General features: G+C 46.7%; 8 protein-coding genes across 8 annotated transcripts; 4 read left to right on the top strand and 4 right to left on the bottom strand.

Annotated features, from left to right (window-relative positions):
* Positions 1-104: 104 nt before the first annotated feature.
* On the bottom strand, positions 105-2498 carry F5891DRAFT_303334 (HAD-like domain-containing protein). The gene is made up of 5 exons (XM_041371278.1): positions 2385-2498; positions 1471-2328; positions 1373-1422; positions 1178-1323; positions 105-1121 (listed from the first exon to the last, which is right to left on the bottom strand). The coding sequence occupies exons 2-5, from the start codon at positions 2196-2198 to the stop codon at positions 450-452; spliced, it is 1596 nt and encodes a 531-aa protein (XP_041226241.1). The 5' UTR covers positions 2199-2328; positions 2385-2498; the 3' UTR covers positions 105-449.
* Positions 2499-6785: 4287 nt separating this feature from the next.
* Positions 6786-9498, top strand: F5891DRAFT_980242 (cytochrome P450; the record flags this gene model as incomplete). Its single annotated transcript, XM_041376981.1, has 16 exons — positions 6786-6996; positions 7089-7176; positions 7222-7355; positions 7543-7614; positions 7668-7783; positions 7833-7856; positions 7878-7964; positions 8085-8264; positions 8294-8378; positions 8506-8639; positions 8702-8705; positions 8726-8787; positions 9061-9191; positions 9295-9322; positions 9387-9407; positions 9463-9498. 16 exons carry the CDS (start codon positions 6786-6788, stop codon positions 9496-9498), a joined length of 1413 nt encoding a protein of 470 aa, XP_041226240.1.
* Positions 9499-10038: 540 nt separating this feature from the next.
* Positions 10039-10578, bottom strand: F5891DRAFT_303177 (NADH dehydrogenase 1 beta subcomplex subunit 3). Its single transcript, XM_041371277.1, has 3 exons — positions 10497-10578; positions 10216-10431; positions 10039-10164 (listed from the first exon to the last, which is right to left on the bottom strand). Exon 2 carries the CDS (start codon positions 10427-10429, stop codon positions 10235-10237), a length of 195 nt encoding a protein of 64 aa, XP_041226239.1. The 5' UTR covers positions 10430-10431; positions 10497-10578; the 3' UTR covers positions 10039-10164; positions 10216-10234.
* Positions 10579-10583: 5 nt separating this feature from the next.
* F5891DRAFT_1033159 (DNA topoisomerase I) lies at positions 10584-14052 on the top strand. The gene is made up of 11 exons (XM_041361692.1): positions 10584-10895; positions 10949-11618; positions 11673-11815; positions 11864-12121; positions 12179-12409; positions 12459-12794; positions 12849-13091; positions 13139-13572; positions 13623-13646; positions 13701-13774; positions 13828-14052. The coding sequence occupies exons 1-11, from the start codon at positions 10740-10742 to the stop codon at positions 13866-13868; spliced, it is 2610 nt and encodes an 869-aa protein (XP_041226238.1). The 5' UTR covers positions 10584-10739; the 3' UTR covers positions 13869-14052.
* A 33-nt stretch (positions 14053-14085) lies between these two features.
* On the top strand, positions 14086-16389 carry F5891DRAFT_1145684 (phosphatidate cytidylyltransferase). The gene is made up of 8 exons (XM_041365010.1): positions 14086-14295; positions 14357-14694; positions 14751-14933; positions 14990-15216; positions 15264-15445; positions 15495-15846; positions 15897-16087; positions 16138-16389. Exons 1-8 carry the CDS (start codon positions 14159-14161, stop codon positions 16310-16312), a joined length of 1785 nt encoding a protein of 594 aa, XP_041226237.1. The 5' UTR covers positions 14086-14158; the 3' UTR covers positions 16313-16389.
* Positions 16390-17386, bottom strand: F5891DRAFT_1033153 (ribosomal protein S12/S23). The gene is made up of 5 exons (XM_041361691.1): positions 17261-17386; positions 17134-17198; positions 16883-17074; positions 16676-16831; positions 16390-16624 (listed from the first exon to the last, which is right to left on the bottom strand). The coding sequence occupies exons 1-5, from the start codon at positions 17265-17267 to the stop codon at positions 16607-16609; spliced, it is 438 nt and encodes a 145-aa protein (XP_041226236.1). The 5' UTR covers positions 17268-17386; the 3' UTR covers positions 16390-16606.
* Positions 17387-17814: 428 nt separating this feature from the next.
* Positions 17815-21374, top strand: F5891DRAFT_1188571 (Alpha/Beta hydrolase protein; the record flags this gene model as incomplete). Its single annotated transcript, XM_041367021.1, has 23 exons — positions 17815-18060; positions 18109-18165; positions 18222-18242; positions 18293-18345; positions 18393-18477; positions 18527-18567; positions 18614-18661; positions 18709-18838; positions 18886-18920; positions 18971-19178; positions 19232-19310; positions 19361-19407; positions 19840-20005; positions 20059-20087; positions 20139-20195; positions 20245-20265; positions 20315-20367; positions 20417-20501; positions 20554-20642; positions 20698-20827; positions 20874-20908; positions 20965-21172; positions 21222-21374. The coding sequence occupies 23 exons, from the start codon at positions 17815-17817 to the stop codon at positions 21372-21374; spliced, it is 2076 nt and encodes a 691-aa protein (XP_041226235.1).
* Positions 21375-21733: 359 nt separating this feature from the next.
* Positions 21734-23221, bottom strand: F5891DRAFT_302904 (uncharacterized protein). Its single transcript, XM_041371276.1, has 9 exons — positions 22997-23221; positions 22620-22711; positions 22541-22569; positions 22458-22485; positions 22357-22389; positions 22230-22306; positions 22122-22176; positions 21812-22063; positions 21734-21758 (listed from the first exon to the last, which is right to left on the bottom strand). The coding sequence occupies exons 1-8, from the start codon at positions 23026-23028 to the stop codon at positions 21939-21941; spliced, it is 471 nt and encodes a 156-aa protein (XP_041226234.1). The 5' UTR covers positions 23029-23221; the 3' UTR covers positions 21734-21758; positions 21812-21938.
* Positions 23222-27790: the final 4569 nt, after the last annotated feature.

Genomic DNA, 27790 nt, shown 5'->3' with positions numbered 1-27790 from the left:
TCTACAAAGACCGTCAGTGAACCTCCTACCCCTGATCTCAGATAAAAGAAAGGGTGGTCGGGTCGCTCAGCACTGGGAAGTCCTGTCTTCGTGTGAAGGGTCAAGTGTAACCGAAGTTTCGCGTGCTACACTGCTTGTTTGAGTCGATGTCACCAAGTGGAATTCTGTCACACGACATCTCTGATATGAGGATCTTGATGTACAGCATGAAATGGTTACAACATGATGTTGCGGGGGGTCTAGACTTTGTACGATGACATATAACTACAGTAAGTGCGTAGGATTCAGTTCTAAGGACAACAAACGTGACAGAAAGATACAGCAAAGTGCCTTTAGAGAAAGGTATTCGACAGTGAGAAAAAGCAGAGGCCACAAACCAGGGCATAGGATATGTGCTTCATACACATTTTTCGTCATTTCTTCGACCATCTTAGAACCAACGGAACGATTTACAGGTGTTGCCCAGTAGTGGCCGATGGGCTCGTCGCTATAGAGCTGGGATTGGTTGAAGAGTCGCTCTTGGACTGCAAAAAGCGCTCAGGAGGTTGTGCAGTGGTATAAGCCTGCTTGACGAGGGGAATTGCGGGTACTGTAGAAGGGGACGAAGAGGGACTAGGGAAGCGTTTCTGCATCTCTATAATGGCTTTCACAGCCAGGGACGTGGTGAGACCGCGGTTTCCGATTTTGATACCGGAGGACCCGTATTTATAGATCCACCCAATTTCCCAGCCTCCATCTTCACATTGCAGAGGAAGTAAAGTACGAAGATCAACATCGTTGTGCAATCCAAGGTGCGCGCAAAGCCGGAGGCGCATGGAGAGCGCCAGAGCGTCACCATCAGCGCCTATGCGCTCCCGAACACGTTCGATCAGTAGTGGCTTTATATAGACCGCCAAGTAGACGTCGCTGCTGATTTCAAGCAGCCTGCCAAGGAAATAAAGGAAGCACTCCGGTGTTGCGTAATATCGTGTACCGTCGAGATAAGCTCTATGCAGGAGCACCTCGCGTACCCAGTGAAGGGTGCGATCGAGCTGATGGCCACGTCCATAATAATAGAACAGTGTGAGCGCGTTGACGCACACGACCGGATCAACGCGAGGTCGGCGGTGATCAAAGTATGTCTGTGATTACTGAGAGGTCAGCTAACGCATGGGAAAGAATAACTGAACGCACGTACCTGAATGATCCCATCGTCATCAATATAGTCAAGCATGTCATCCATGACGGAGTGTGCTACGTCCTCAGGGCTACCCATTACGGTCAGCCCAAGGGAAGTGGTATCCAGGTCAAAGGGAAACTCTTCGGTAGTGAGCAATGGTTTTCCTGATACCAAATCAACTGCTAAGCAATGGTGGCGAACATTGGTACATACCCTGAAAGAAATTCCACGTCCGATGTGTATCAGTCAAGTTGATGAGACTCCTGACATGCTGTTCAATGAGTGCGGGGAAAGAAAAGTAATCTTCTTACCGGTTATCAGTTGCTTCTAGTATCAGGAGCTGAGCGAAGTTCTCCCGTAAAAGAATGCCGTTGTCAGTTACGGATATGAGCTTCTTCGCATTCATAGTCAAGTATTGTCTGCCCCTTTCGACAGGATCTCCAAGTAGATTATAAAGCATACGGATGACTTCACGGGTATCGTCGAAAATGATACCACGCATTCCAAGCGAACGCGCGGAGAGGACGTTTACCATTTTATCGTCCACGAAGATGGTGCGGGAGGGGTCGGCCCCTGTACTCGAAATTACTGCCTTGTAGAAGCCAAGGTTAGGTTTCCGCTCGCCCACATCGGCGGAGGTGAATATGCCGTCAAACAACGACCAATCAGCAGGCTTGGTACGAAGAACTTCATAGTCAGGCGCAGAAATATTTGACATGGCGAAGACATGTAACGTTCCGTCCGAGCGTGCTTTGAGGTGTCGAATAACCGATATGAGCTCTTCGTTGGACTGCAGAGAGTCGCGAGCATCTTGAAATGCACGAGCAACCTCTGTGGGGTCTACAGAGAATTCGCCACCAACCCTAGCATAACACTCAGCCTGGGACATCCTCCCCCTCTCGTAGTCATTCCATGTGAGAGATGATAGAATTTTACGTAAAACGTTTTGGGATATGGAGGTTTTGGTCTGGGGGGACCAAGAGAACAAAACGTCACCAATGTCGAAGATGAGAGTGGTGTAATTCGAGGCAAATGACATTAGGATCAGATAGGTGTTCGCAGGTAAAAATGGAAAACGGGGCACGATTGGAGCGTATATTCCGAGGTTCGGCTATTTGAATGCCTAGTGGCAGTCCAAGACCGAAGTGGTTAGCTTAGCTGTTGCGAGTCTGTGCCTAGCATTAGCAAACCTCTGCAGATTCACAATCTGAAGCAGAGATCTTACATACAGGTGTTGTTTCGGTCTGGCGTCTGGGACCGCGGGAGAGTCACGGCGTTTTACGTGCTATCACTATGTTGCGGGTTCAAATCGACGATTGATGTTGATGCCGCTGAATAATTGTCGAGCGGGGGACACGGAATGCTACTAGAAATATGGTTATGAGTTTCTAGAAGGAGCTTGTTGCCAGTGTACGAGTTATGTGCCTGATAGAAAACAACTTGGATATGACTACTGACTGTTGGCAAATCGTAAGAATAGGAAAGATAACGGTAAGCTCACATCTCAATTTCGAAGAGGAACCAAAATGCTGGTACGGATCTGCTCCGAGTGATAGCTTTATACGTGTTGGCGTAGAGACGAAATGAATACGCGTATCACGAAGGGAACATTGATTTCAATAGCCTTGGACGAGCACGAGCCGACGTCAAAACGTCGCTCGCTCATCTCCCTGGGCTTGCAATCGATCCTCTCGTCGTTCCTGGTTCGGATCCTTCGGACTCCAACCTCACAGACCACGACCTGTATCTACCATCGCATACGATAGGTCGGTGCTAGAAGAAGAAAATATGACGTAAATGGAAATGTCCAGTGAAAATACTTCCGGCCGATACAACTAAACAGGAAGTTTTGGTATGACGACTTGAACCTACTGATGCTACACTGAGCCAGGATCATGGAAAGTTCTTGTAATGAATCAGAATTTACCATAAACCATTTTAATCAAGTGGCTTGGTTGGTAGTCGAGTGTCCAAAGATTATGCATTTGGAGTCTCAGATCTGAGATAACTAAAAGGCATATGCTCATGGAGCATAACACTTTCAAACCAAGTTGCATTTGCTGATTAGTAGGGTAACCGATTTGACCTTCTTCAAGTATGTAAGTACTACATCGACTGAATTCCCCTCTGAGCATTGAAAGCTAACTTGAAACAGTTCAATTCTCCCGTTCGTTTGCGTTGTCCGCTACGGCAGATCAACACCGAAACTCACAGCCTTATTACCCTGCAACCCTGCTCTCACATCATCACTTTGATAATGCAATTCTTCCTATTCTGCAACAGCTCAAACGTTCACTTCCGGATTAGCGGATGGCTACTAAGCAAAGCTGACTTGAAGCACTGTTACTGTTCTTCTATTCGTTCTTGTTCGGTTCTTGTGTGATCCGGTCTACAGTCCAGGTGTTAGCCATAACCGGACCAAGAGACGGTCTACAAATATTAATATTGGCCGAATGGTCCTATGTCGGTCCGGACGTATCTCCAACCGTCCCGAACCTCGAACCGTTTTGATTTTTGACGACGGTCCACCTGTACGTATGCTTAATACTTATTGGAGACTCAATCAAAACAACTTGACGGAACAACCCGGGCCCAGCGGCAATCTTCGCCTTCCATGACGATGTTACTAACCTTTTCGAACTTCCAAGCACTTTGTCGGAGCGACATCCCTCGCCACCTAAACGTCGACTCGTTTTGCTGCCCAACTCCTCCAAGTCCATAACGATTCCATCCCCTCATACAGGTACCCTTGACCAGCTCGTCTTATAACTCCTTATCACTGGTCGGTCAACAACATTCCTAACCAGCCTCCGCGCAAATGGCCGGGGCAGTTGCCACCATTTCCGTACTCTGTACTTCCGGCCTGTAACTCCACACACCTATGATGGTATTTGATAACGACGTGACGCGTGTCAGCGCGCCTAAAATTTTTGGTGAACACTCAGCACACCAATCCATGTGAGTATTATATCTGTAGCAATGGCATTTTTGCAGCAGCTCGATAGCAACTGTGTAGAAGTTTGTTTCTTCGCTCACTGTTGTCCTACCAGTGCATGTGCACCGGATATCTGTGCTACCCCGGTGACCAACTTGCTTTACGCCTATCCGGGTTTGAACACCCAAAAACCGAGCCTGACCGTTCTGGACCGTTCGCGATGGTCCAATTCTGGGTTCAACTATTTTGTTGAACCGGACCGTGGTAGCACTACAACTTGAAACTCACAGCCTTATCACCTTGCAACCCGGTTCCGTCATCATTCCTAACTTTGATAATGCAATTCTTCCTATTCTGCACCGGATTAGCGATTGGCTGAGCAAAGCTAACTTGAAGCAGTTCTGTTCTTCTATTCGTTTTTGCTATCTGCAACTGACCAAACACCGAAACTCACGGCCTCAATTTTGCTCTATTCCTAACTTAATAATGCAATTCTTTCTGATAATTCTGAAACAGTTCATCTCCGGATTAGCCACTGGCTTGAATAGGCGAAGCTCAAGCCAGAGCGCCCAGCAGAATATCGTGGGGCAGACCATGTTCTTAGCACCCGCTGCAGGCACCCTCCTAGGATGAGGGTCTGTTAACTAGGGTAAGAGGAAAGCTAGGATGGCGGGGATGGCAGCGGTTTCGAAATTCTTGTCAGGAGACTACGGCTATCACAACCGCGCCGACTTTCTTGTTCTGTTTAGGGTTATGCTACTGATGCTATATACCTAGTGGGAGACTGGGAGTAAATATTCCGTCGCACGACTGCAACCGTGTCTGATGACCGGCCAGGTGCATATGATAACTGTGACCCACCGGCAGGGTAGTTTACGGTTGGAGATACCCAGTGGAAGAAGCCTCGGACTGGGCCTAACGGCCTTTAGCATATCGAGAGAGGGATTCTTTTTAGCCGTCTAACCAAAAGGAAATAATCTCTGTGCAGGACGATGCTGGATTCACAATAAATGATGTACGTGTCAAGACCACCATTACCGCTCACCAAGTAACCATTTTCAAATAAGGCTATTTGCTTGCAATTGCGCCCTAGTGACGCTTTGTACCTGCACAATCTCTTGCTCTGCTTCTACTCGCTCGTTAACACTGCCTTTCTAACTATGAGAGACGCCTCATCAAACATGCGTCGTCACGATGCGAAAATATCCAAACATCAATTTATTGACCCATGCACCTCACCACATTGTAGGAGATTAGTGTTGACCTTTGCCCGACATTATGCTGACGGTGTATGTATTTACAGCACATCAGATTCCGTACATACATGCGGTAGTTAGGCGGGAGTAAGCCCTCCGCGAAAAGGGCTTAGTATGTCCGATATACTAGTAGGGTCTTTGACCTAAGGACAATGAATTTTTTTATAAAATGCGGTCAGTTTCATTGTTGTCACAGAGATAATTGATATTGATACTATACAGATCACGATCGGTCATAGAGGATATATATATCTTATCGATCATCAAGATGAGATTGCATAGTAAAGATCGATCTCTAAATGCATAATAATCTTTGGATATTGCAAACCAAAGCTACAAGTGTCGCCACTTGATCAAGATGGTCTACTATATTATATTCACTTCGGGAACTTCCCATGGGCCATGATATTGGGTCTTCAAGCTATGCAAATGCCTGAGGTCGTGGTCTGTGTTGGAGCCGGAAGAATCCGAACCAGGAGCGATGAGAGGATCGATTGCAAGCCCGGGGGGGACAAGCGAGTGACGTTTTGACGTCGGCTCGTGCTCTTCCAAGGCTATTGAAATCGATATATTCCCTTCGATACTAGTACGCGTATTCACTTCGTCTTTACGCTAACACGTATAAAGCTACGACTCGGAGTAGATCCATACGGGCATTTCGGTTCCTTTTCGAGAAGTACTGAGATGTGAGCACTTGAGCTATCGTTATCTGTCCCGTTCTTACGATTTGCCAACAGTCAGGAGACATATTCAAGTTGTTTTCTACCAGGTGCATAACTCGTACAACAAGTTCCTCCCAGAAAACCGATGTATGTTTTTTTCTAGTACTAGCATTTTGTGTCCCCGCTCGATAATTGTTCAGCAGAGTCTGCTCATCAATTGACGATCAGAACGCGCAGCATAGTGATAGCACGTAAAACGCCGTGACTCTCCTGCGATCCCGGATACCAAAAAAATACCTGTATGTAAAATCTCCGCGTCGAATTGATGTATTTCGGAACAGTAACAAGGCACTTATCGCTGAGCACATCGAGAACCTAACACACTCACCGAGGTACCCCTTTTGGTCCGTTTTCGAACCGAAAAGGTATTTGGCATCTCCCTGCAGAGACGATGCTAGTCTATTTGTTCACCTGGCGTCTAATTTAGCATTTTCGGACGCTGAAGTGAGCTAACTCCAAAGCATATCCACAGGAACCTTTTGTGAGCGCTTTAGAATAAACTTTGTTTAAAGTCGCATTTGCTGATTAGGGGCATAGTATTCGACTTCACAAGGTTAATATTTTAATGCCCATATGTATACTAAGTCCAAATTTACTTATTCTTTTCGACACCCCCAGCATGTCAGGTAGAGAGTGTGATAATCGGCTCCCCATGCAGTTATAACTCATCAAGTTTGTTTTGCCTTTGGATCAATTCACACACCGTTCTCACCATGTTTCGTTCAGTTAATGGTCGCCATGCAATTGTTAACCTCGCTGTCTTGTCTGCTTCCTTCGTCGTTATCACATCCCTCAAGCAATTCATTAGGAACAGACAGAAGAAACTTCCCCCTGGCCCAGCGCCACTCCCACTGTTAGGAAACATCTTGTCTGTTGACAGCAAGGAGCCTTGGTTGACTTATGCCAAATGGGCTGCTACTTATGGTACGTGGTCGGAATCTAGATAGTACTACGATGCATACGTTGTACAAATCATTATATCAGGAGACTTGGTTTTCGTGCAACTTCTAGGCCAGGAAATTGCGGTGATCAGATCTCGGCACGTTGCAGAAGCCTTGATGGACAAGCGTTCTCGCATTTACCAACTATAGCCACAGTCGATCCGTGCGTTCTTCTAACAATCTTCCATTCAATCATTATGAAGTACAGGCAGGTTTGGTTGGTCGGTTATTTTGCATTCGCAGGCTATGGTGATGAATGGCGTCTTTCCCGACGACTCTTCCACCAAACTTTCCGTTCTAGCTCTGCACTCAAGTTTCGTCCAATGCAGATCGAGCGGGCTCGTGAGATGATCATCAACCTAATTGATGACCCTCAACATTATCATCCTCACTTCGCAACGTCAGTTGATGGGTTTGTAAACATCGAATGAGTATTAACCTGTTCATAGATTCTCATCATCAGTTGCGATATCAGTGACATAAGGCTGCCAAACTAGCCCTCATGATGATCCTCTGGTTCGAATCGTAGAAAATGCACTAGCTCTTGGCCTTCAGGTGGTAACCTCAGAGAGAGCGATCTTGCTCAAAAACTTTCCTTTCTGTGAGCTCATCTCTTTCTCATGAAAATAGCTGACATTCTGTATTCTGGTGCAGTACTGAAGTTACCTGACTGGTGTTGGGAATCCTCGCTCAAACGCGAGGTTCAAGCCTCGACTAATCACATGACTGAAATGGCAGAGGTGCCATTTCAATATACGCAGCAGCATATGGTGGGCATTGAAAATATTAGTTCTTTCCTAGCCATTGATTACATGATAGTCAAGGCCGAAAACTTGGTCTTTGGTCAGTTTTCGATGGTTGCAGAAAATCTTCAACGAATGGAGAAGCAAGATCAGACATCCAGACCATCGTTTGAGGGTGCCTTTGAAGAAAGCAGCTACTAGTGCTATTGTAGGTTTGTTATCTTTTACAAGGGATGATATACCGTTCTTTGATACATATCTATTCAGGTGCATACGAAACGTTAGCAGATGTCCGAACCGCACTGTCAACTGCTGAAGTTCTTTACAGACTACTTCAATCTTGATGGCTTTTGCTCTCGCCATGGTATCTTACCCATATGTTCAAGAACGTGCACAAGCGGAGATCGATTCAGTGATTGGGCGGGATCGCTTACCTACCTTCGAAGACAGAGCGTCACTACCATATGTTGAATCAGTTCTGCGGGAGACTTTGCGATGGCAGCCTGTCGTACTCCTCGATAATCTTCTTCACTGAAGGATCAAGCCTGCACTGAAGATGATATTATAGCGCCACGCGCCACCTCAAATGATGATATATGTGAGGGTCACTTCATTCCAAAAGGTCCGCCGTTTTCGTCTAATGAGCAAATCATCGGTAACATCATACATCAGGAGTAACTGTCATCTACAACATATGGTCAGACACATTCTCTCCAGGTTTTGAGATCATGCTGACGCTATATTGGCAGGAGCCTTTCACGGGATGAAAAATGGTACCCTGACGCATCTACGTTTATACCAGAGATTCATGAACGCCGATGGTGCGCTGGCGGACGATGACCCGGCTGATTATGTTTTGGCTTCGGCCGACGTAGATGTCCAGGTCGGCTGAGTTTTTTTTCATTGCCGTATTGCATGGCATGAGCTAATACATTTGTTTAACAGGCCGGTATGCTGCTGATGCCTCAGTGTGGTCGGCTATTGTTACCATGTTGGCCACAGTGGAATCTTCGCCCGTAAAGATGACCAGGGTAAAGTGATCGAATTCACCCTCCAATTTACGACGGGACTTATGCAGTACTTGTTTTTCTCGTGTCATTCCATGCCGTCACTAATATTTCACTGCTTTAGTTCCGTTACGGTCTTTGCCTGCAGCATTTTACCACGTTCTCATGTCCATCCAGGACTTGTGGATGCTTTACGAATTCTCCAGTCATAGTTCCAATGAATTAGTTTGTGATGTGGTCCCGAATACTGTCCAATCAAGCGATTTGTTCTGAAATATTGTTGAATTCACTCATCAGGCAGCAGATGTGCACTGGCGCTGTTCAAGAGCAAACGCGTTGGGTAAGGTGGTCACGAACGGCCTGCTAGGCTGCTCCTACCTGAGGGACGTACTATGGGTTACGGTTTATTCGTTACGGTCCGCTATTTCGTGAGTCACCCTCATGTCACGAATAGTAACGGACAATCACACTGGCCGAATTTACAGTCCGCTCGGCACATGCGATTCGTGAATTTCAACGATAATTGATTAGGACTCGGAGGCTACTGAGTAGTAAATATGTGAGCTACAGTATGTACGGAGAGCTAAATGCAAGTTATTAACGATGTGTAAAATTTTGCTGAGGGAATGTATGAAGATGTGCCAGTGGGTATTGATACATAGATGGATTGTGAACTTGAAGTTCGTGACTTTGTGCCAGATGTGGAGGTTGAGCGCACATGAAACGCACTATTAAATTTAATGTCCGACATCGGCAGCTACGGCAGGTGACACTGAATCGTGATTTTTGCTGCTGTCACGCTGAAAACACGATCTCTACCATTTCTCAACATATTTGTTTTATTTCACTTGGGATATGATAGTATAGTATATAGAACATACCCAGTGAAGTAGCTAAGCAATTACTTCACGATTGAGTGCTGTAGACAAAAATCGCGAAATAGTGGACCGTAACGAATAAACCGTAACCCATAGTACACCACAGAGATAGGGAATGAGGATGCGATAATGTAATGTGTAAACCCAACGAATCAAGCGTGAGGATGCCACTTCCACCAGGCAGCAGGAAGCCTTCGAAATACGTCGAGGAACAGCAAAAATGGTTGTATAATCAAAGCATGTGCGATGCATTTGAGGAAAGACCGAAAGAAAAATTGCACCCTTAGGAAAGTACAATCGGCAACGCAAATAGCTCGAGCGCTCGACGTTCAACGTCAATGCTCAACTTGATTTCTTTTGTAACAGTATTTTACGCAAGAGTAGCTATTGCCAAGATTAACCCCGCTGCGTGGCAATGGCGCGAAGATGCAACGTTTTGTGTGCAATGTGGTGATGTTATGCTACCGAGCACGGACTCAACTAGCTGATAGGATGCAAGGAGCACCAGTAAATTCCTCTCTATCTGGGAGTTGAACGTTAATGCACAAACAGACAACTTACTGCTGTTGCTTACCAACATCACCTGAACCAACTTAGTGCTTCTGCTGTGCCCCTGGCTGCGCTTTGGAGTAGAAATTATCAACAACCACATACGCAGTAAATGCTACTAGTGCGATGCCAAGCCCTGGAAACATGCTAGAAAACATGGCACGGTTCGTGAACACAGGATGTTTCCGCCACGCTTCCCTCTTCGCCCATGGGTCACGAAACAACGGTAGATTGGACATGACTGAACCGCAGATGAAGTTAACCATGGGCAAAATGTTATTGAATAATATGATCAACTATACTTACTTGGATGTAGAAACTAGGAAACCGCTTGTTTTCGGCTTGTTCAGCTGTGGTTCTGAGTCCAGGTGATCATGTGATTTTTAGGCTTAGGGCCGGTCCATCAAGACTTCGGAAAAATTAACAGCTGCCACAGCGCGGGAGAGGCCTTCCTGTCCTTCATTTCCACTGTTCTTCTTGCCTTCTTATTCTCTGTATTGCTGCATAGACATTTTGTCTACTATTCGTGTCAAATTATCGCTTCAAATAATGTCTAGCGATGCCTATATGTCTTCAGATGACGACCGACCACTTGGCGACTTCCAAAACGATGGCAAGGCCAACACAGGTAGAGGCGGCGCGAATGTATACGCTAAAGAGGAAGCTAGTGATTCTCCCATGAGCGAGGACGAAGACATGCCTTTAGTTCGTGTACCCCTGTCCGTGTACTGCGTGCATCAGTTGACCGTTTTGCGTAGTCCCAAGTTACGGTTCCAAAATCAGAACCTGTAACTCCAACAAAGTCTTTACGGCGCAAGAGAGCTGCTGCACTTGATTCGTCCAGTGAAGATGATGATACTCCTCTTGCTTCTTCTCCGGTGAAGCAATCTTCTACTATACCGATGCCGGGGACATCGAAAGCCTCTACAGTAAACGGGCATAAAGCAGTCAAAGCTGAGAGCGATAACAAACGTAGTTCTATCACTGCTAAGAAGCAACGTGCTCCCACCAAGAAAGGACCCCCACAGAAGAAGCTGAAACGCGAAGATCCTGACGCTTCCGAACCTCCCGCTTCTGAAGGCGAGGAACTCACACCTGTGAAGAAAGAGAAGGTATCGAGGAAACGAAAGTCCAAAGTCAAGGAAGAGACTGATGCGGATGTGGAGGACAATGGAAAATCTAAGCCCACGAAAAAGAGAGTTACTTCGAAGAAGGTCAAGGATGGAGCAGACGGGTCAACAACTCCCCAGCCCAAGAAGAAGGGCAAAGTTAAAGATGAAGGAGAAGACGAGGAGGAAGTTTATAGGTGGTGGGAGGCTCAGCAGAATAACGATGGTGAAGTAAAGTGGCAAACGCTAGAGCATAATGGTGTCATCTTTCCTCCACCATACGAACCCTTACCCTCGAATGTGAAAATGAGGTATAAGGGTACGTGGTTGCCTTATTCATTCCACCGTGACAAGTTTGTTGATTGCATTGTAGGTAAAGAAGTAGATCTACCATCAGAGTCCGAAGAAGTGGCTGGTTTTTATGCAGCTATGTTGGAAACTGAGCACGCTCAAGATGCCACGTTCAACAAAAACTTCTTCGACGACTGGTTGAAAGTGCTTCAGGACTATCCTCCTGTAAGTATCCTACTTCGTGTGCCTCTGCCTTGCTTAACTATGAACCAGCGCAATAAAATCAAGATCACAAAATTTGAGGATTGTGATTTTCGGCCCATGTTCGAACACTTTGAAGCGGAGAAGGCCAAAAAGAAGGCTCTCAGCACCGCAGAGAAGAAAGAGCTCAAGAAGCAGAAAGACCTATTCGAAGAGAAATATGTCACCTGTCTCCTTGACGGTCGCAAGGAAAAGGTTGGCAACTTCAGGGTTGAACCTCCTGGCCTGTTCAGGGGTCGGGGCGATCATCCAAAGAAGGGCGCGTTGAAGGTGGGCGCATAGCACTTGGATCTAGAACAAAACAAAAACTTGCTCACTCCATGGTAGTTCCGTGTACGCCCGGACGATATCACCATCAATATTGGTGAAAGAACGCTTATCCCTGTACCTAATATGCCTGGACAATGGAAAGCCATAGTCCATGACCAAACTGTCACCTGGCTAGCCAACTGGGTCGAGAATGTCAATGGCAATTACAAATACGTCTTCCTAGCTGCAGGCAGCTCTCTCAAAGGGCAGAGCGACATGCAAAAGTTCGAGAAAGCACGTGAATTGAAGGTGCAATCAACTGCTGACTCTGATGCTCCATTGACTGACATTCCTCCAGAACCACGTGGATCGTATTCGCAAAGATTACTCTGCTGATCTGCGCAGCAAGGTTATGGCAGACAGGCAGCGTGCAACGGCAATGTACTTCATTGATAAGCTTGCTCTCCGAGCTGGAAATGAAAAAGGTGAAGATGAAGCCGACACCGTGGGCTGCTGCTCTCTGCGGTGCGAACACGTCACGTTAGAAGCACCGGATTTCCTCATTTTTGATTTCCTGGGTAAGGATTCCATCCGGTACTACAACCGAGTCTCCGTGGATCCCCAGGTTTTCAAGAATATCAAGCTATTCAAGGACAACAAAGAGGATAGTGACAACCTCTTTGACCGCGTCAATGTGACACAACATCATTCAAAATATTGAAACATTCTGCTGACGGTTCTCTCCCAGACATCGCTCCTGAATAAGCATTTGGCATCGTATATGAAAGGACTGACTGCAAAGGTTTTTCGTACTTACAATGCATCCATCACGTTTCAACAGCAGTTGGACGAAGGAACGCCAGCGGATGCCACTATCCAGGAGAAGCTGAATGCATATAATCATGCAAATCGTATGGTGGCCATCCTTTGTAACCATCAACGTAGCGCACCGAAGACTCACGAACAATCGATGGGCAAGATGCGTGATAGGGTTCGTTTGTTCCCTATGATGCGATCTGTGACTGACAGCGCCGATAGCTCCGTTCCTTGAAGTATGATCGGATGAAGCTTCGTCATGTTCTCTTCAATATGGATCCCAGATTCAAGAAGCAGAAGCAGTACGCCGATGATGAATCCGATTTAGATGACGACTGGATAGAGGACCACGAAAAGTCCCTTAAGAATAAGGAAATAGAGAAGGCGGAGAAGAAATTTGCCAAGGATAACGAGAAGCTTGTTCAGGAGGGCAGTAAACCTCAACCTGACTCAGTCCTGCAGGAGAAGATTGAGGCCGCTGAAGCCGAATACAAGAGGGTTGCAGATGAACGCGGTACAGGGAAAGCCAAACTTAAGAGGGATCGTGCTCCCGAGAAGATTGAGGAAGCTGTCCAGAAGTTAAACGAGAAGATAAAGACCTTCAAGCTTCAGATGGACGATCGGGAGGCCGGCAAAGAGGTCGCTCTTGGTACAAGGTATGTCGTGCTCACACTCAAGTAATACGTTCTCACTGTGTCTCCTCTAGTAAAATTAATTACCTGGACCCTCGGTGAGTTTCAAGCTCTATCATCCATCATTGACAGCGACTCATTTTGTCATCTAGGATAACAGCTGCATGGTGCAGTGCCCACAACGTTCCGATCGAAAAGATCTTCTCAAAGACACTTCTCGCCAAATGTGAGCTCGCGTGGAAGGTATTTCATAGTAACTTATACTAACGCTGATCTCAGTTCCCTGGGCCATGGAAGTCAACGATGCCTGGAAATTCTAGTCCATGTTTTGTGGCTAGACTTCAGTGTATTCGGGCTTTACGAAGGGTTTTTAGACTGCTATCATTATTCCCTAGAGATTCGATCTAGGTTTAACCCTGCCCCCCTGCTTCTGGGAGGTTCATCATGTACATACCATAATAATTGCATTCATAGAAGAAATGTGTCATAGCGATGTTTGGTTCAGCGTGACGCATTGTGGCACGTGTTGCATTTGAACTTGAAGTGAGCAGAATTTAAACTGCACCAAAACTGCACGCATCAAACCTTAACTGCTACCTTGTCTGCTACCATGAGTAGGTCCTCTAGCATAACAGCGAACCCGCCATTTGTTTCTAGATCTGCCTTCGACGCTCTCACCGTCGAGGACGTTGAAGACTCCGAGGACGAACAGCAACAGGAAGAAACGCCGCAGACACAGGTGACTAGGTTCGTCTTCGCTGACGTTCGTGACCTCGCGCTTACGTAGCTTGCTCATTGGGCTATCTAGCACCGAGCATACGAAGCCGTCGAAATCTCAAATAAAGAAGGCTCAAAAACAAGCTCGCACCGAAAGGCGAAAACAACTCAAAGCCTCCTCAAAAGCAGGTACCGCAAATAGTTCACCTAGACATACACCCTCTCTGGAAGAGTCCATTGCGCGTATGGCCGATGGAGCGGCAGATGTTTATCCTCTACCTACAACACATACCGCTCCCGAGCCAAAACCCACCGCAGAGCCACCACAAGAGCCAGCGCCCGAGCCGGAGCCGGAGCCGGAGGTATCGGAGTCATCACTTCCGGGACCTGTTATTAACGGCGATATACAACACGTGAATGTCACGGAAAGTATGCATCTTAACCTCTGTCTAGTGTTTTATAAGTGGAATTGACGCAATACTCAGACAACTCTACACTGCATCTACCGAGCAAGTTGCTAGGTGGTGAAGGACAGTCTGTCTCACAACCTGACGTCGAACAGGCACTCAAAAGTAAACTTGATCCGCAAGAAGTCGAACGCACGAAGACACGACAAAGCATCTTAACGCGAACACTATGGACGTTCATTATGATCGGAGTTTTCGTTGGTATGCATTCTTCTACTTCAAATAGAAGGTTATGTTCGTATCTGACCATTGTGTAGCTTTGTTGCTCATGGGTCATGTTTATATGATCATGCTTGCCATGCTGTGTCAAACGATTGTCTACCGCGAAGTCACTGCTCTATTCTCACTCACAAGCCATGCTCCGGATTCTGGCGAGGCCGAAAATAAGAGAAAGAAAGATCCATGGAGCAAGACTCTAAATTGGTACTTCTTTGCCGTCACTAACTATTTTCTATACGGGGAGAGTATCATCTACTACTTCAAGGTGCGGGATAATTTTGGTTGTAATTACTATACTGAATTGAGGATCAGCATGTCATATTCTCGGACGGTCAACTACTTCCTTTCGCTACCAATCACAGAATTATCAGCTTTACGCTCTATACCATCGGCTTCGTTGGTTTCGTGATGTCTCTCAGACGTGGATTCCTCAAGCAACAATTTGGCCTCTTTTGCTGGGTTCACATGAGTCTGTTGCTGATCGTTGTCTCTGGGTATGGGTCTCGTCCGCTTTCAGACTCTAACCTAAAGGGAATCTTGCAGTCACTTCATCGTTAACAATATCCTCGAGGGTATGATATGGTTCTGGGTTCCCGCCTCGTTGGTCATTTGCAATGATATCTTTGCATATGTATGGGGCATGACCGTCGGGCGTACACCTTTGATCAAGCTCTCGCCGAAGAAAACTGTCGAAGGGTTTGTGGGTGCTTTCTGGAGTACCCTCCTGTTCAGTGTATTCTGGGGCTCGTACTTCATGCGCTTTAACTACATGATCTGCCCTGTGCATGATCTCGGAGTCTCTGCCTGGAGTAATGTTCAGTGTACTCCCAACCCAGTATTTGTCTGGAAGGTGTGGCAAATCTGGTCGCCTCTCAGGGTATTTCTTTCACGGCTGGTGAGTGCAAATTAAAGTTATATTGCGTAACTGCTCAGAGTCGCCATTAGCTCGGAAAATCAGTGACCGTAATTCCCTATGCACCATACCAACTACATCTCCTGGTTTTTGCAGTTTTCGCATCACTGGTGGCACCGTTTGGAGGTTTTTTCGCATCTGGTTTCAAGCGTGCCTTCAACATAAAGGATTTTGGCCACAGCATCCCTGGTCATGGAGGGATGACCGATCGCATGGACTGCCAGTTAGTTCTAAATCCCGAATGCATTTCATCAAGACACTCATCATTTCTAGATTCCTCATGGGCGTGTTCACCTACGTCTATTATAGCAGTCTTATTCGAGAACACCACGTCAGCGTGGGTTCTATCTTGCAGATGATCGTTAGCGGGCTTACCGTTAACGAGCAGTTGGAGTTGGTAAAGGACCTGAAGAAGTACATGGAAGGACAAGGCATCATGATAGTATGAGCTGGCATGACTTGATGCGCCCATTTATGACCGGACAAGATTCCTTATGATTAACACACTTTAATTCACCATTTCCTGTGATGACGTTTTTGAAATGACATGCATTTGGATATTAGACGACGCCTTGCCATAGAACCAAACGCTGTATCTTGGTAGATTACGAGACAGGAAAATCGTGCGGCGTAATCCTATGATATGGTGGTTTTGGCTTTTCATTGGCGTGCGGCATGTGCGGCACAGGCATAATCATAGGTAATGCGATAACATGAAATGACAGGGACAAGATAATGATGCTTATGACCGGGGCTTTTCCTGCGAAGAAGATGAGTACAATGATAGCAGTATAAATCTGATTAAACTGACCTTCTTCTCTTTCCACAAAGCGAGAAGACCGACTCCTGAGACCTTCACCACTTTGAAACGCACACCAGGAATATCACCTTTGGCCTTGCCACTACGACCGAAACCAGAGATGAGAACTTCATCGTTCTCATCGACGAAGTTCAAGCAACCGTCATTCTGTATCAATGTCTGAGTTAACTCGCGACAAGCGACTATGAAAGCACGTACAGGCACGAAAGCCGTGACCTTTTTGCCGTTCTTGATAAGTTGTACACGGACACATTTACGAATGGCAGAGTTGGGTTGTTTGGCCTCGACACCGACTTTCTCGAGGACGATGCCCTTTGCGTGTGATGATCCTCCAGTAGGGGAGGTTTTGTAAACGTTACCGAGGGCGCGCTTCTTATACGCCTTATCCGCCTATTGAGAAAGCCATACAGTCTCAGATGTGTGATGTTCAAGAGATTGCGAGCACGAACCCATCGGTTGACACGGCGGTCATTGCGAAGCTTGCGAGCGGCTTGAAGTCCACGAGGTTTGTTGGCTGGTAGAAGAGTCCATTAGTACATAGTTATTCCACTGGTGATCATAACGAGAGCGACATACAGCCCATTCTTGAAGTCGACGAGGACGGCGAGGATAACTTTCCACTTGTGCTGGGGCCAGCTCGGCATCATCCCGAAACCTTAATTATAACTGTTACAGTTTATCAGCCACAGCATGGCTCATAATCACGTGAACACCCTGGAAGCTCTATGTTCGGGATTTTGCGAACGCACACCTGTTGTCATTACTCAGGCCTCAGGAACAACTTAGTCATTTTCCTTCCGTGACCATTGGATATCAGTAATTTTAATTGCTGAAGACAAGTTCCCTCGCAGTGTGCACCGTGCCAACAGTCTCGACTCGGACGCCATATTCTCAGGCTTGGGCACATGGAAGAGTCTACTCTGCGTAATAATACCCCCCAGTACTATGCTCTTCTTGACATTGTCGTGTAACCGAGTTACGTTTATCACTCTCATGCCTGTCGTTCACATTTTATCTTCGATTCCCACAAACTTGTCACATGGTCCAGTATCGGTGTCCGCAGCTCTTTCGAGTCTTTATTATATGTTCTGCTTATCTACTGATGGATTCAATATCCCTCACTCCTAACCATGTCTCAAGTCGCTGAAATCCAATATTACCACCACGGGCGCTTCCGTGTTGCAGGTGGTGTGCTACCTGATGCCATCACTGCATACCAGACATTCGGCGACCCAAAGAACCCGGTTATCGTGTTTCCTACGTGTTATGGGGGAAAGCTTGACAGTGAGTCTTCCGAACTGCTTCGCATACGATGGCTGGAACTTGAATTAGCAAATGGATTATTAGGTCAAAGCTACATGGTAGGGGAAGACAAGGTAATGCCATGTAGCTTGTTCTTGTGTTCTGACTGACGCCAGCGATAGGTTTTGGATCCGCGTAAGTACTACGTGGTAACCTTTGCTTTATTTTCCAATGGAGAGGTACGCTACATGAGGTAAAGATGGTGTGGTCAAGCTCAACTCATCTGTTGCTTCAGTCTTCTTCACCCTCTAACACAGTGAGTTTCCTCAGAGCACTGTCTGGTGCAAGAATTCATAACGACGGTAGCCTGCGCCATACAACGGCCCCTACTTCCCTACCATCACATACGAAGACAACATGTGAGTTTGTTCCATCTCAGATGGTCGAAGTTGCCGACATAGTCCAGCCGGGCGCAGCATGCTGTGCTCACCCAGAAGCTTGGTGTCAAGAAAGTGTTCTGCGTGATTGGATTTTCAATGGGCGCACAGCAGGTAAACATATTTGTAAAGAGTAATGTTGGGTTTTACTAAGGCATTGCAGGCATACTATTGGCCTGTCATGTATCCTGACTTCCTTGAAAGGTATGTTTTGACGATTGTGTGAGTAACTCTTTCTCAAACCGTGAAGATACATCCCCATCTGTGGATCTGCTCGAACTAGCCCTCACAATCAATGGTACTTTGAGATACCTTACATTTGTGTCTATGTTGATCCAACCGCAGCTTCCTAGAAGGTCCTAAAGCTGCTCTTTCGGCTTCAAAAGACTTCCAGGATGGCCACTACAAGAGCGTTCCTCAGCATGGTATCCGGGCATTTGGTCGTGTATACAGCGCATGGGCATATAGCCAGGCGGTGAGCTTCCGCATCTCTAGCTGGCTGTCATACTGAAATTGCTGCAGTGGTTTGCCAAGAAAGGTTATCTCTTCAACGGAAAGTGCGCCATTTTTTGTATTCTACTCTCTGTTTTCCTCATAGAAATACTAGATACACGAGTCTCAACGACTTCTTAAGAGAGGAATGGGAAGGCGGTTTTCTGGAAGGGTGGGACGCCAACGATTTATTGGTACTCTTGAAAACATGGCAGATGGGGGATGTTTCTCTCATCCGTGACGGAGGTTACTTCACGGACTGTCTAGGAGCGATCAAGGCTAGAGGTCTGATCATGCCTTGCAAGACAGACTTGTACTTCACTGTGAGTTTTTCACCTTTTTTACTTGGGTCTCGGCTGATGCGTTCCTTGGGTAGCCGGAGGACAGTCAGAATGAGATGCAGTTTTTGAATAACGCAAAGCTGGTTACTATTGATTCTGAATGGGGTCATATGGGTGAGTTTATCAGGCTTGATTTACTTTGAACTGCTCCTGATATTCTGTAGCTGGGGCAGGGTTAAACGTGCATGATGATGAGTCCGTCCAAGCGGAGGTGAAGAAATTTTTGGAGGAACCTTAGTTCTACTTCAGAAATCATCTACAAAGCCGTGCATGTGAATTATGTGTAACTCAGTCCATGTGGATCTCCGACTCTGTAAAATGCTTTCGAATATTATTTATACTGCAAGCGAGATAACGGCCACCCATCATCCATCGAAATAATGCGCTCACGCGCCCTGTTGCACTCTACACAATCAACTTATCGGTGAGTACTCTCGGTCGCCGTTCACACCAAATGCCAATGCCGAAAAGCTTCAAATAGCATTATTGATATCTTTAGGTGGCTCGTGACCATGTGATCCATTATCCAGTTCAGCCTACTTATCGACACTCATGGTGTTTGTCGGACCGCCTGTATGTGTCCATACACGCGTGCCATAAAAGCATGTGGTCGTTGTACAGACAGTATCATCTCCCCCCTTAGGCCCTCTCCATGCAGACACCAACTCAGTATTACCATCACGGCCGCTTCAAAGTAGCGGGAGGAGTGCTCCCTGATGCCGTGACCGCATACCGGACATACGGAGACCCAAGCAATGACAAAGTGATTGTTTTCCCGACATGTTATGGGGCAAAACTCGCCCTTGGGAGTATGTTTGTTGATTGCGAACATGAAAACAGTTGTTTATCTAATTGCACACAGGTCAAGACTATCTCGTTGGGGAAGGAAAGGTATGTACGCTCATGTAGTGGAATGCGTAGTCTTCATATCTTTGACAACAGGCCCTTGACCCAACTAAATACTTCGTGGTGACATTCGCGCTTTTCTGTAATGGAGAGGTGCGCTGCTTGCTGCTTTTCCATTTTCGCAGACTGAAACAATATATAGTCATCGTCTCCCTCTAACACAGTTAGTTTCTGTGATTGCACATTTTACCCCCTTTCTGACAACTCTTTAGCCTGCACCTTATGGTGGCCCGTACTTCCCATTCGTTTCATACGAAGATAACATGTGGGTTATGAAACGTCTTGCAAACAGAACACAGGCTCACACCGACAAGTCGTGCTCAGCACGCAGTGTTGACAAAGCACCTTGGAGTACGCAAGCTCTTTTCCGTGGTTGGGTTTTCTATGGGCGGACAACAGGTAATTCACCTCTTTAGTACATCGTATGCACTCTCTTAGGTCCTATCCCAAGGCGTATCACTGGCCAGTCGTCTTCCCTGACTTCGTGGAGCGGTTTGTTTCTATATGCTCGTCTGCTCGCACGAGTCCCCATAACCAATGGTGGGTCCTTATCCCATTTTTGCTTCGTTTTGTCCGCATACAACTTGCGCTCTAGCTTCCTGGAAGGGCCCAAGGCAGCGATGCTGGCAAGCAAAGATTTCGCCGACGGTCATTATCAGAGCACTCCTCAACATGGAATCCGTGCGTTTGGTCGAGTTTACAGCGCGTGGGCCTATGGACAAACTGTGAGTTACCTCACGATGAAAGATCAGTATAATATAACTTTCATAGTGGTTCCGGGAGTACAAGTACCTGATGGACGGAGAGTAAGTCATGTCGCAATATATGTTCACGAGCCTCCTTCATGAAATTTTGCGAACAGGTACCCAGACTTGAACTCGTGGCTCAGGGAGCGGTGGGAAGGAGGATATGTCAATAACTGGGATGCAAATGACATGATCGCGCTGCTGAACACATGGCAGAAGGGAGACATTTCCATCATTCGTGATGGCGGTGACTATGAGAAGGCTTTGAAGAGCATCAAAGCAAAGGCACTTATTATGCCTTCGAAGACGGATCTTTACTTTCCGGTTAGTCCCCCACCAAGCAACTGCGAGTCGACTACTGACACCATTAAAGCCGGAGGACAGCGAAACGGAAGTGTCGCACCTCAGAGATGCTAAATTATATGTGATTCCATCGATCTGGGGTCATGTTGCAGGGGGCAGTGCTAACCCGCCAGATGTCGCCTTCATAACGGAGAAGATCACAGAGTTTTTGCAGGCGCCTTGATGGAGACATGTCAATTGTACTGGTATTGCTCTCAAGAAGCCGATTTTGCATAAATAGATTGTATGAGTTAAGATATTTAGCGCAAAGGAATATCGGATCCATCTGAGTCCACTCCCATGACTAAGATGGCTTGCTCGTGTCGTCGTTTCATGATGGCTCGTAAGTTGAAAAGAAGGCGGGAGGATAAAACGCTGTGAAACACCAATTGGAGTCTGAGTAATACACAAGACAAATGTCAAACACATTCAGAATATTTGAGGGTGAAACCTACGTGTCGAGAGACTCTGCATATTCGGACTGCACCGAAGATTAGCAAAACCTGATTGAAAACGGCATGACTTACCGGAAGGAAACTTATAACTATGATATTGGCCAATGACATTGCTTATGCATTTTGTTAGCCTAGTACTCCGAATCCAACGACGAGAATTGCTCACCTAGTATACATAGAATATAAAATATACCATCCCAGTACAGACGCACAATGAGATGGTTCGACTGTTGTTTTCGGCGACGCCAGGCTTGAAAAACATTGAGGCATAATATGACTGTGTAGAGTTGGCTTCAGTAACTCCACAAAAAACAAAATTGACCTGTCTCAAAAAGAACCAGTAGTGCATAGTTAACTGCGTATATAGCAATTCTTTGGGTTTGATAACAACCAGCCGTTCCTAGTGGGGGATCTTGGTCTACATGATAGCCAAGTTGGACTAGAGACTCGCCAAGAAGGGTTGTAATGAGACGTACAATTGAACCAGGATAAAGCCTCGGCACCGACCACCGCAGACCCTGCGATGCAGCCCTGCAAGATGTCGTGACTGAGATGGGTATCGCCAATTGTGGAAATGAATTTACCAGCGCAAGAAGTAGTAGGGAAATAAGCAACACTCTGTTTTTTCCCCATAACGTGTATGTCCTAACAAGAAGGAGCGCTGGATATCTGGTGAGGATTGTACTAAAAATGCAGTGGGGCATCCATTACATTCTGCAGCGATGGTGCCAAACACGTTAAACCCTTTGTATTATAATTCAAAATTATTATAAGGTGCAAGATGCAAATATGAGGGATAGGAAGGTGCTCACACGAGATGACTTGGTAGAGCGATAAGCACTACCATAGAACTTCTATGAATGCAACACAGTCTACATCTAATATCGGTACTCACAACATGTGATGATGTGGGTCCAAGGGAATCTTGATCGTCAATTGAGCAATGCAGCGTTGTAAATACAACGGACACGTACAAATCAAGTCTACTGGGACGTCAACAAAAGGTGTGTATCGAGCCACCACAAAAAGGATCCGAATAAAATCCCACTTCCTCCCCCAAGTGAGGCTGATCTAGTAGTACTGTGTCAATCGAAACCTCGATAGCATACTAAACGGATGGAGGACTCACCTCGGCTTCTAGTTTGATACAATAATCAAAGACCTGCTATTGATGTTAGCGCTTGTCTGATTCATATGTTCATTTTCCTACCAAGACCGCCAAGCCTACCACTTTCATAATTGTATGTCGGTAAGGTGACAGTATCATAGGAGTTATGTGTTACATACTCTTAAAATACTGGCATGGGGCTCGTGAGGACTAAAATATTCGTTTAGTAGTGGCAAGACTTACTTTGACAGTCTGAAGACGCAGTGCAATCTCATATGGGGAGGTCATGTCAAGTTGGAATGGACGAAGACAGGGAGGGAGCAGTAAGCTTGCTAGAATAACATCAAGGGCATTGGTGAGTATTTATTGTTACTTCCCGCAGCATCATGTTAGAATCTTGGATATCATTTGTAAATCAAACCTTATCGGTCACTCAAAAATTAGCTTGCAGTACATCGATGCCATAGGGTCTAGAAACATGTTCCGAACTGCAGACCAGATTCTAAACAAGAGTTTTCAACTTAAACATGGACATTGATGGTGCAGACTTAGCACAGTTGTATCTAAGTGAGCTGGCAGATCTGCAGAGGATGAGATGGATGATGAAAATGAATTTTGGAGACACAGGATAGCTGTACCCAATCAGGATACAATATCATTGCATTTCGATAGAACAAGTCAGGTGGCCTTTTTGTACACGATGTCGTGGAAACCCGCTGTGGTCATGGTGATGGTGGAGTAACAGTGGATTTTAGACTAAGAGCGTGATACTGTAACAGTAGGTGAGAGACCCGAGTATGAGATAAACTTAGATCAAAGCGGTGATACGAATGGGCTGAAAAATCATGGTAGATCCTCCAAAGAAAATATTGAGCGTGGCATTGTACTTTCAAGCGCATCGCAATCTTGGAGTTGTTGACTGGACATCCAGGTGCCACCTTCAGGTCTGTGTCCACACCAAATACGAGCTATTGGAAACCACGTCCACGCTGTGCACTGGATGACGATCCAGTATCTTCTCTCTATCTCCCATTATTCGGCACCTGTTGTTGTGATGACTCGTTGTCAGTTTCGGCCTTTGGAGTTATCTTGACGCATATAGCTCGACGGTGTTTGCAATGTGCCACAGTTGACTACTGACACCAAAACTGGAGGACAGCAACACGGAAGTGTCGCACCTCAGAGATGACGTGATTCCATTGATCTGGGGGTCATGTTGCAGGTGGCAGTTCTAACCCGCCAGATGTCACCTTTATAACAGAGAAGATGGTGGTGTTTTTGCAAGCGCCTTGATGGAGTGATGTCAATTGTACTGGTATTGCTCTCAAGAAGCTGATTTTACACAAATAGATCGTATGGGTCAAGAGATTTAGCATAAGGAAACATCAGATCCGAACTGATCACCTGAGACCATCTCCATTGTAAGGATGACCAATTGTTTGTTGCCGGAAATAGCCGAATTAATGCTCACTGCTACCACCACCTCACATCACCGGCGCTCACCACGACCAAGTCCTTGTCGGCCGTTATAGCACTAAAACTCTCGTTCGCGTCTCTCTGTTCGTCCCCGTCGCTCTGCTCACAACCAAGCCATCTAAAAACTGTCAAAACCTATGCACGCTCTCGTTATCCTGTCAAACCATACCCATTCAAACCTCCGCTCGCTCGTTTTCGTACTCTTTCGCGTTATATCTACCCTACCTTCTTGGACGCGACAATTCTCTCTTCGGACTGCGTTTTTCGCATTTAATTTTGGACTAGCCATCAATAAGGACCCTTACTATTCTAACAGTATAAGTAGCCCATGTACAGTCCATACTGACAGGCAATCAGATCTAGTCATGCAGTCTCGCTCTCGCACTCCTTGATATATCTATAACTCTCGTCTAAACGTCTCAAAATCATCACATTCCCTTTATCTAAAACGTTCACTAATAACTATCTAACTCTTTAGCGCTCGTACATCCTCCAGCGGTCTCCCCACCCCTTCGCACTCGCGAGTCTGACGCCGACTTACATATTGGAGCCCACTGCGAGGGGTGTGTTCCAGATCTCTTGACCCTTTCAGCACATTCCACCATTTCACCAACCACCGTGGCTCCTATTAGGAAAAACCACGCTGCCATCGGCCCACCCGTCCTTCAACCCGATCCATCAGAACCTGTAACACCAGTAAATCCCCTTCCTCATAACACCCGCCTCAGAATCGACTCAGACGACGACGACGACGACGACGAGAATCCCTTTGCGCCGGCAGACTCAAGTCCTTCTAACCGCAACACTACAGCAGCGCCTGCTCAACAACATTCATTCAACTTCTATCAACCTCAACCCTTTCTTCTTAGACCCGCCATCTTCACTAATACTCGGGCTTCAGCCACCACGCAACCAGCCACTATCATGTCTCATACGCATCAAGGCATAGGCACAATGCCTGGTCCTAACTCCAGCAAAGCCCCGCTCTTCAACGGCGAGACATCAGAGCTGCTGGAGTTCTTCGAGTTGTTTGAAGATCTCGCTTCTACCTACGGTCTAACGAGCACTGACAAATGCAAATGTCTAGTGCGATATGTCAATCTTCCAACGAAGCGTTTTTGGATAACGCTCACTGGCTATGAGAGTTGCGACTACGCAGCCTTCAAGAAAAGCATCCTTGACCAATATTCAGGTGCTAGCAAGGGGCAGCGTTATACTGTTCGAGAGCTCGAGCGCATCATTGTCAATCAAGCAGATAGCGATGTCAACACGGAAAAGGAGCTGATTCAGTACTATAGTCAATTTCGTGCTGTCGCTGTCTGGCTTGTCAACAACAACAAGATCTCAACCCGCGACCGAGACAAGTACTTTTGGCAGGGGCTGCCTATCCGTGCTCGTCGTCAGATCCTGCAACGACTTGAGCTCAAAGATTCGAACTTCAACCGCAATGAGCCAACAAACTTCGAGAGGGTTGTAGAGGCAGGTCGTCATGTTTTCTCTGACAAAGCTTTCGATGCCGAGTTCAATGATCCTATCACTCTTTGCATCCAGTCTATTAGAGATCGTCGTATCAATCCTGCTCCTACCAGTAATCGACGAACTCAAGATCATACAGCCTATGACTCCGATGACTCGGATGAGCCTCGGGATGCTCCTTGTGATGCTCCTCGTGAGGTGTGAACGAAGACCGTGCACTTCACATCCCCTCAAGTACCTGTTCAAGCTGCACAGAAGTCCACCATGGAAGAGGTCGACGCACTCGCTAGACAGATGCACAGTCTCGACATCGGGGACGTTAATTATTCAGGATGTTATACACAGCTCATTTGCCTAGCTCCTGCTGCCGCTAATGCCTGGGCTGCTCCTCGAACTCGACAACTCTGTAATAACGTGTCCATGACCACTCCAGTGCCTGCCAGTACTCCACGTGCCCCCATACAGTGCGCATTCTGTGGACAATCTCATTATCTTCGTGTTTGCCCCACAGCAGCAGAATATCTTCGCACTGGGCGTATCATCCGTGAAGATCTCTTCCTTCTCAATGCAGACAGATCACGCATCCAACGGCAAGGTCTCGAGAACTTGCAGCAAGCTGTGGATAGACATGCCAAGACCATTACTTCATCTGCTCCATCTTCGAACCCTCCTCCCTCGACCATACCTTCCAGTGCCTTTATATCTGAAAGCTACTTCCTTCAATGTATCCAAGTTGCAGAGAATCATGCCACGGTCACGACAATCGAAGATGACGACTCAGGTGCAGATGCTCTTGCCATCACTCGTTCGAAGGCGAAAAACGCGGTGCTTGATAATATAGATGCAGGACCGTCCCAGAAGAAGCTTAAGGAGGCCAATAGTACTATGTCTGATACCCGGGCACAAAGCCAAACTCGTTCCATCGAAGCTCTCATTCCTGACACTCCTGCAGTTCCCCCAAAGAAAACTCCTGCATACGTTTACGAGTCCAAAGCAGCCACTCCAGATGCAGCCTCTCGCATCTATCAAAACATGCTCAGCACCATTGTTCCGAATATCACGGTTGCTGACCTTCTTGCAGTAAGCCCAGACCTTCGACGAGAAGCTGTAGAGCACTGTCGCACGCACCGGGTATCCACTCCTTCATCCGCTACCACCCTTACCACTACTGCATCTGTTCCACCACCACAAATTGAGCATGCTACACCCCTTCGCGAGCTCAAAGTTATGCTCAATGGTGTCCACACGGAAATGGCATTGCTGGATGAAGGGTCGGAGCTCATCGTTATTTGAGAAGACGTTTGGAAGAAGACTCAAGCCCCAATCAACAAAAACATTCGCATGCGCATGCAGACTGCAAACGGAAGCTCCCAGGACATGGCTGGATGCCTGGAGATGCTCGAGATCGATGTTGATGGTATCAAAACGTGGGCCCATGCCTATGTTATCGCTGATGCTCCATATCATCTGCTTTTAGGACGTCCGTGGCAGCGGCTCGTTCGGTTGTCAAAGTCAGAAACTGCAGACATGGTCTATGTTACCATCCATGATCCTACAGATATTATGCAAGTTCGAACCTGTGCTACCCTTCCCCGTCCTCCACCTTCCTTAACTTCGGCCATGCTCTCTGCAGCAGCCTTCAGCAACTCGTTATCGGCCGAAATTCCACCTCCTGCAGTTGCGCACATAACAGCCACCCCTTTTGCTGAATGTTTGTTACAGGAATCATTCAACTTTGACCCTGTACGACGAGTACTTGCCTATAAAAGGGTTGCCAATCGAGTCAAGCCTGTCGCAACCACCATGCCAGCCCATGCTCGTATTGTTCGACAGTTTCCTGAAGAACCCCTCCTATCCCTTCCCACAGTCTCTCCCAATCCTCCTGACTTCGTACCAAGCACTCGACTCACTGCAGACCGCATGAACGATCTTGGAATTTTTCAGAACTCGTTTTTATGGCCCGAAGAGCAGAAATTAGTAGCGCACATTCTGTCTCTCAATGAGTTAGCCTTAGCATGGGACGAGACCGAGAAAGGGAGATTTCGAGATGATTATTTCCCGCCCGTTGTAATTCCCACTATAGAA

Source organism: Suillus fuscotomentosus, assembly GCF_016647785.1.
Source record: "Suillus fuscotomentosus strain FC203 chromosome Unknown F5891scaffold_26, whole genome shotgun sequence".
Taxonomy (NCBI): domain Eukaryota; kingdom Fungi; phylum Basidiomycota; class Agaricomycetes; order Boletales; family Suillaceae; genus Suillus; species Suillus fuscotomentosus.
Note: the sequence above shows the minus strand (reverse complement) of the source record. Positions and strands in the feature narration are given on the sequence as shown.

What these genes read in the sequence shown, in the direction of transcription:
- F5891DRAFT_303177 (XM_041371277.1), bottom strand. Translation starts at nt 10,429, where the DNA reads ATGTCCAATCTACCGTTGTTTCGTGACCCATGGGCGAAGAGGGAAGCG.
- F5891DRAFT_1033153 (XM_041361691.1), bottom strand. An exon ending in ACCGCCGTGTCAACCGATGG is followed by an intron (nt 17,075 to 17,133) that starts GTTCGTGCTCGC and finishes CTTTCTCAATAG; the next exon opens with GCGGATAAGGCGTATAAGAA. An exon ending in AGGTCACGGCTTTCGTGCCT is followed by an intron (nt 16,832 to 16,882) that starts GTACGTGCTTTC and finishes ACATTGATACAG; the next exon opens with AATGACGGTTGCTTGAACTT.
- F5891DRAFT_302904 (XM_041371276.1), bottom strand. Translation starts at nt 23,028, where the DNA reads ATGAGATTGCACTGCGTCTTCAGACTGTCAAA. An exon ending in CCCTACTACTTCTTGCGCTG is followed by an intron (nt 22,177 to 22,229) that starts GTAAATTCATTT and finishes GACATCTTGCAG; the next exon opens with GGCTGCATCGCAGGGTCTGC. An exon ending in GGCTTTATCCTGGTTCAATT is followed by an intron (nt 22,064 to 22,121) that starts GTACGTCTCATT and finishes GCTATCATGTAG; the next exon opens with ACCAAGATCCCCCACTAGGA.
- F5891DRAFT_303334 (XM_041371278.1), bottom strand. Translation starts at nt 2,198, where the DNA reads ATGTCATTTGCCTCGAATTACACCACTCTCATCTTCGACATTGGTGAC. An exon ending in GACGTGGAATTTCTTTCAGG is followed by an intron (nt 1,324 to 1,372) that starts GTATGTACCAAT and finishes ATTTGGTATCAG; the next exon opens with GAAAACCATTGCTCACTACC. An exon ending in ATGACGATGGGATCATTCAG is followed by an intron (nt 1,122 to 1,177) that starts GTACGTGCGTTC and finishes CAGTAATCACAG; the next exon opens with ACATACTTTGATCACCGCCG.
- F5891DRAFT_1145684 (XM_041365010.1), top strand. Translation starts at nt 14,159, where the DNA reads ATGAGTAGGTCCTCTAGCATAACAGCGAACCCGCCATTTGTTTCTAGA. An exon ending in CCGCAGACACAGGTGACTAG is followed by an intron (nt 14,296 to 14,356) that starts GTTCGTCTTCGC and finishes TGGGCTATCTAG; the next exon opens with CACCGAGCATACGAAGCCGT. An exon ending in ACCGATCGCATGGACTGCCA is followed by an intron (nt 16,088 to 16,137) that starts GTTAGTTCTAAA and finishes CATCATTTCTAG; the next exon opens with ATTCCTCATGGGCGTGTTCA.
- F5891DRAFT_1033159 (XM_041361692.1), top strand. Translation starts at nt 10,740, where the DNA reads ATGTCTAGCGATGCCTATATGTCTTCAGATGACGACCGACCACTTGGC. An exon ending in TGTGAAAATGAGGTATAAGG is followed by an intron (nt 11,619 to 11,672) that starts GTACGTGGTTGC and finishes ATTGCATTGTAG; the next exon opens with GTAAAGAAGTAGATCTACCA. An exon ending in ATTAATTACCTGGACCCTCG is followed by an intron (nt 13,647 to 13,700) that starts GTGAGTTTCAAG and finishes TTTGTCATCTAG; the next exon opens with GATAACAGCTGCATGGTGCA.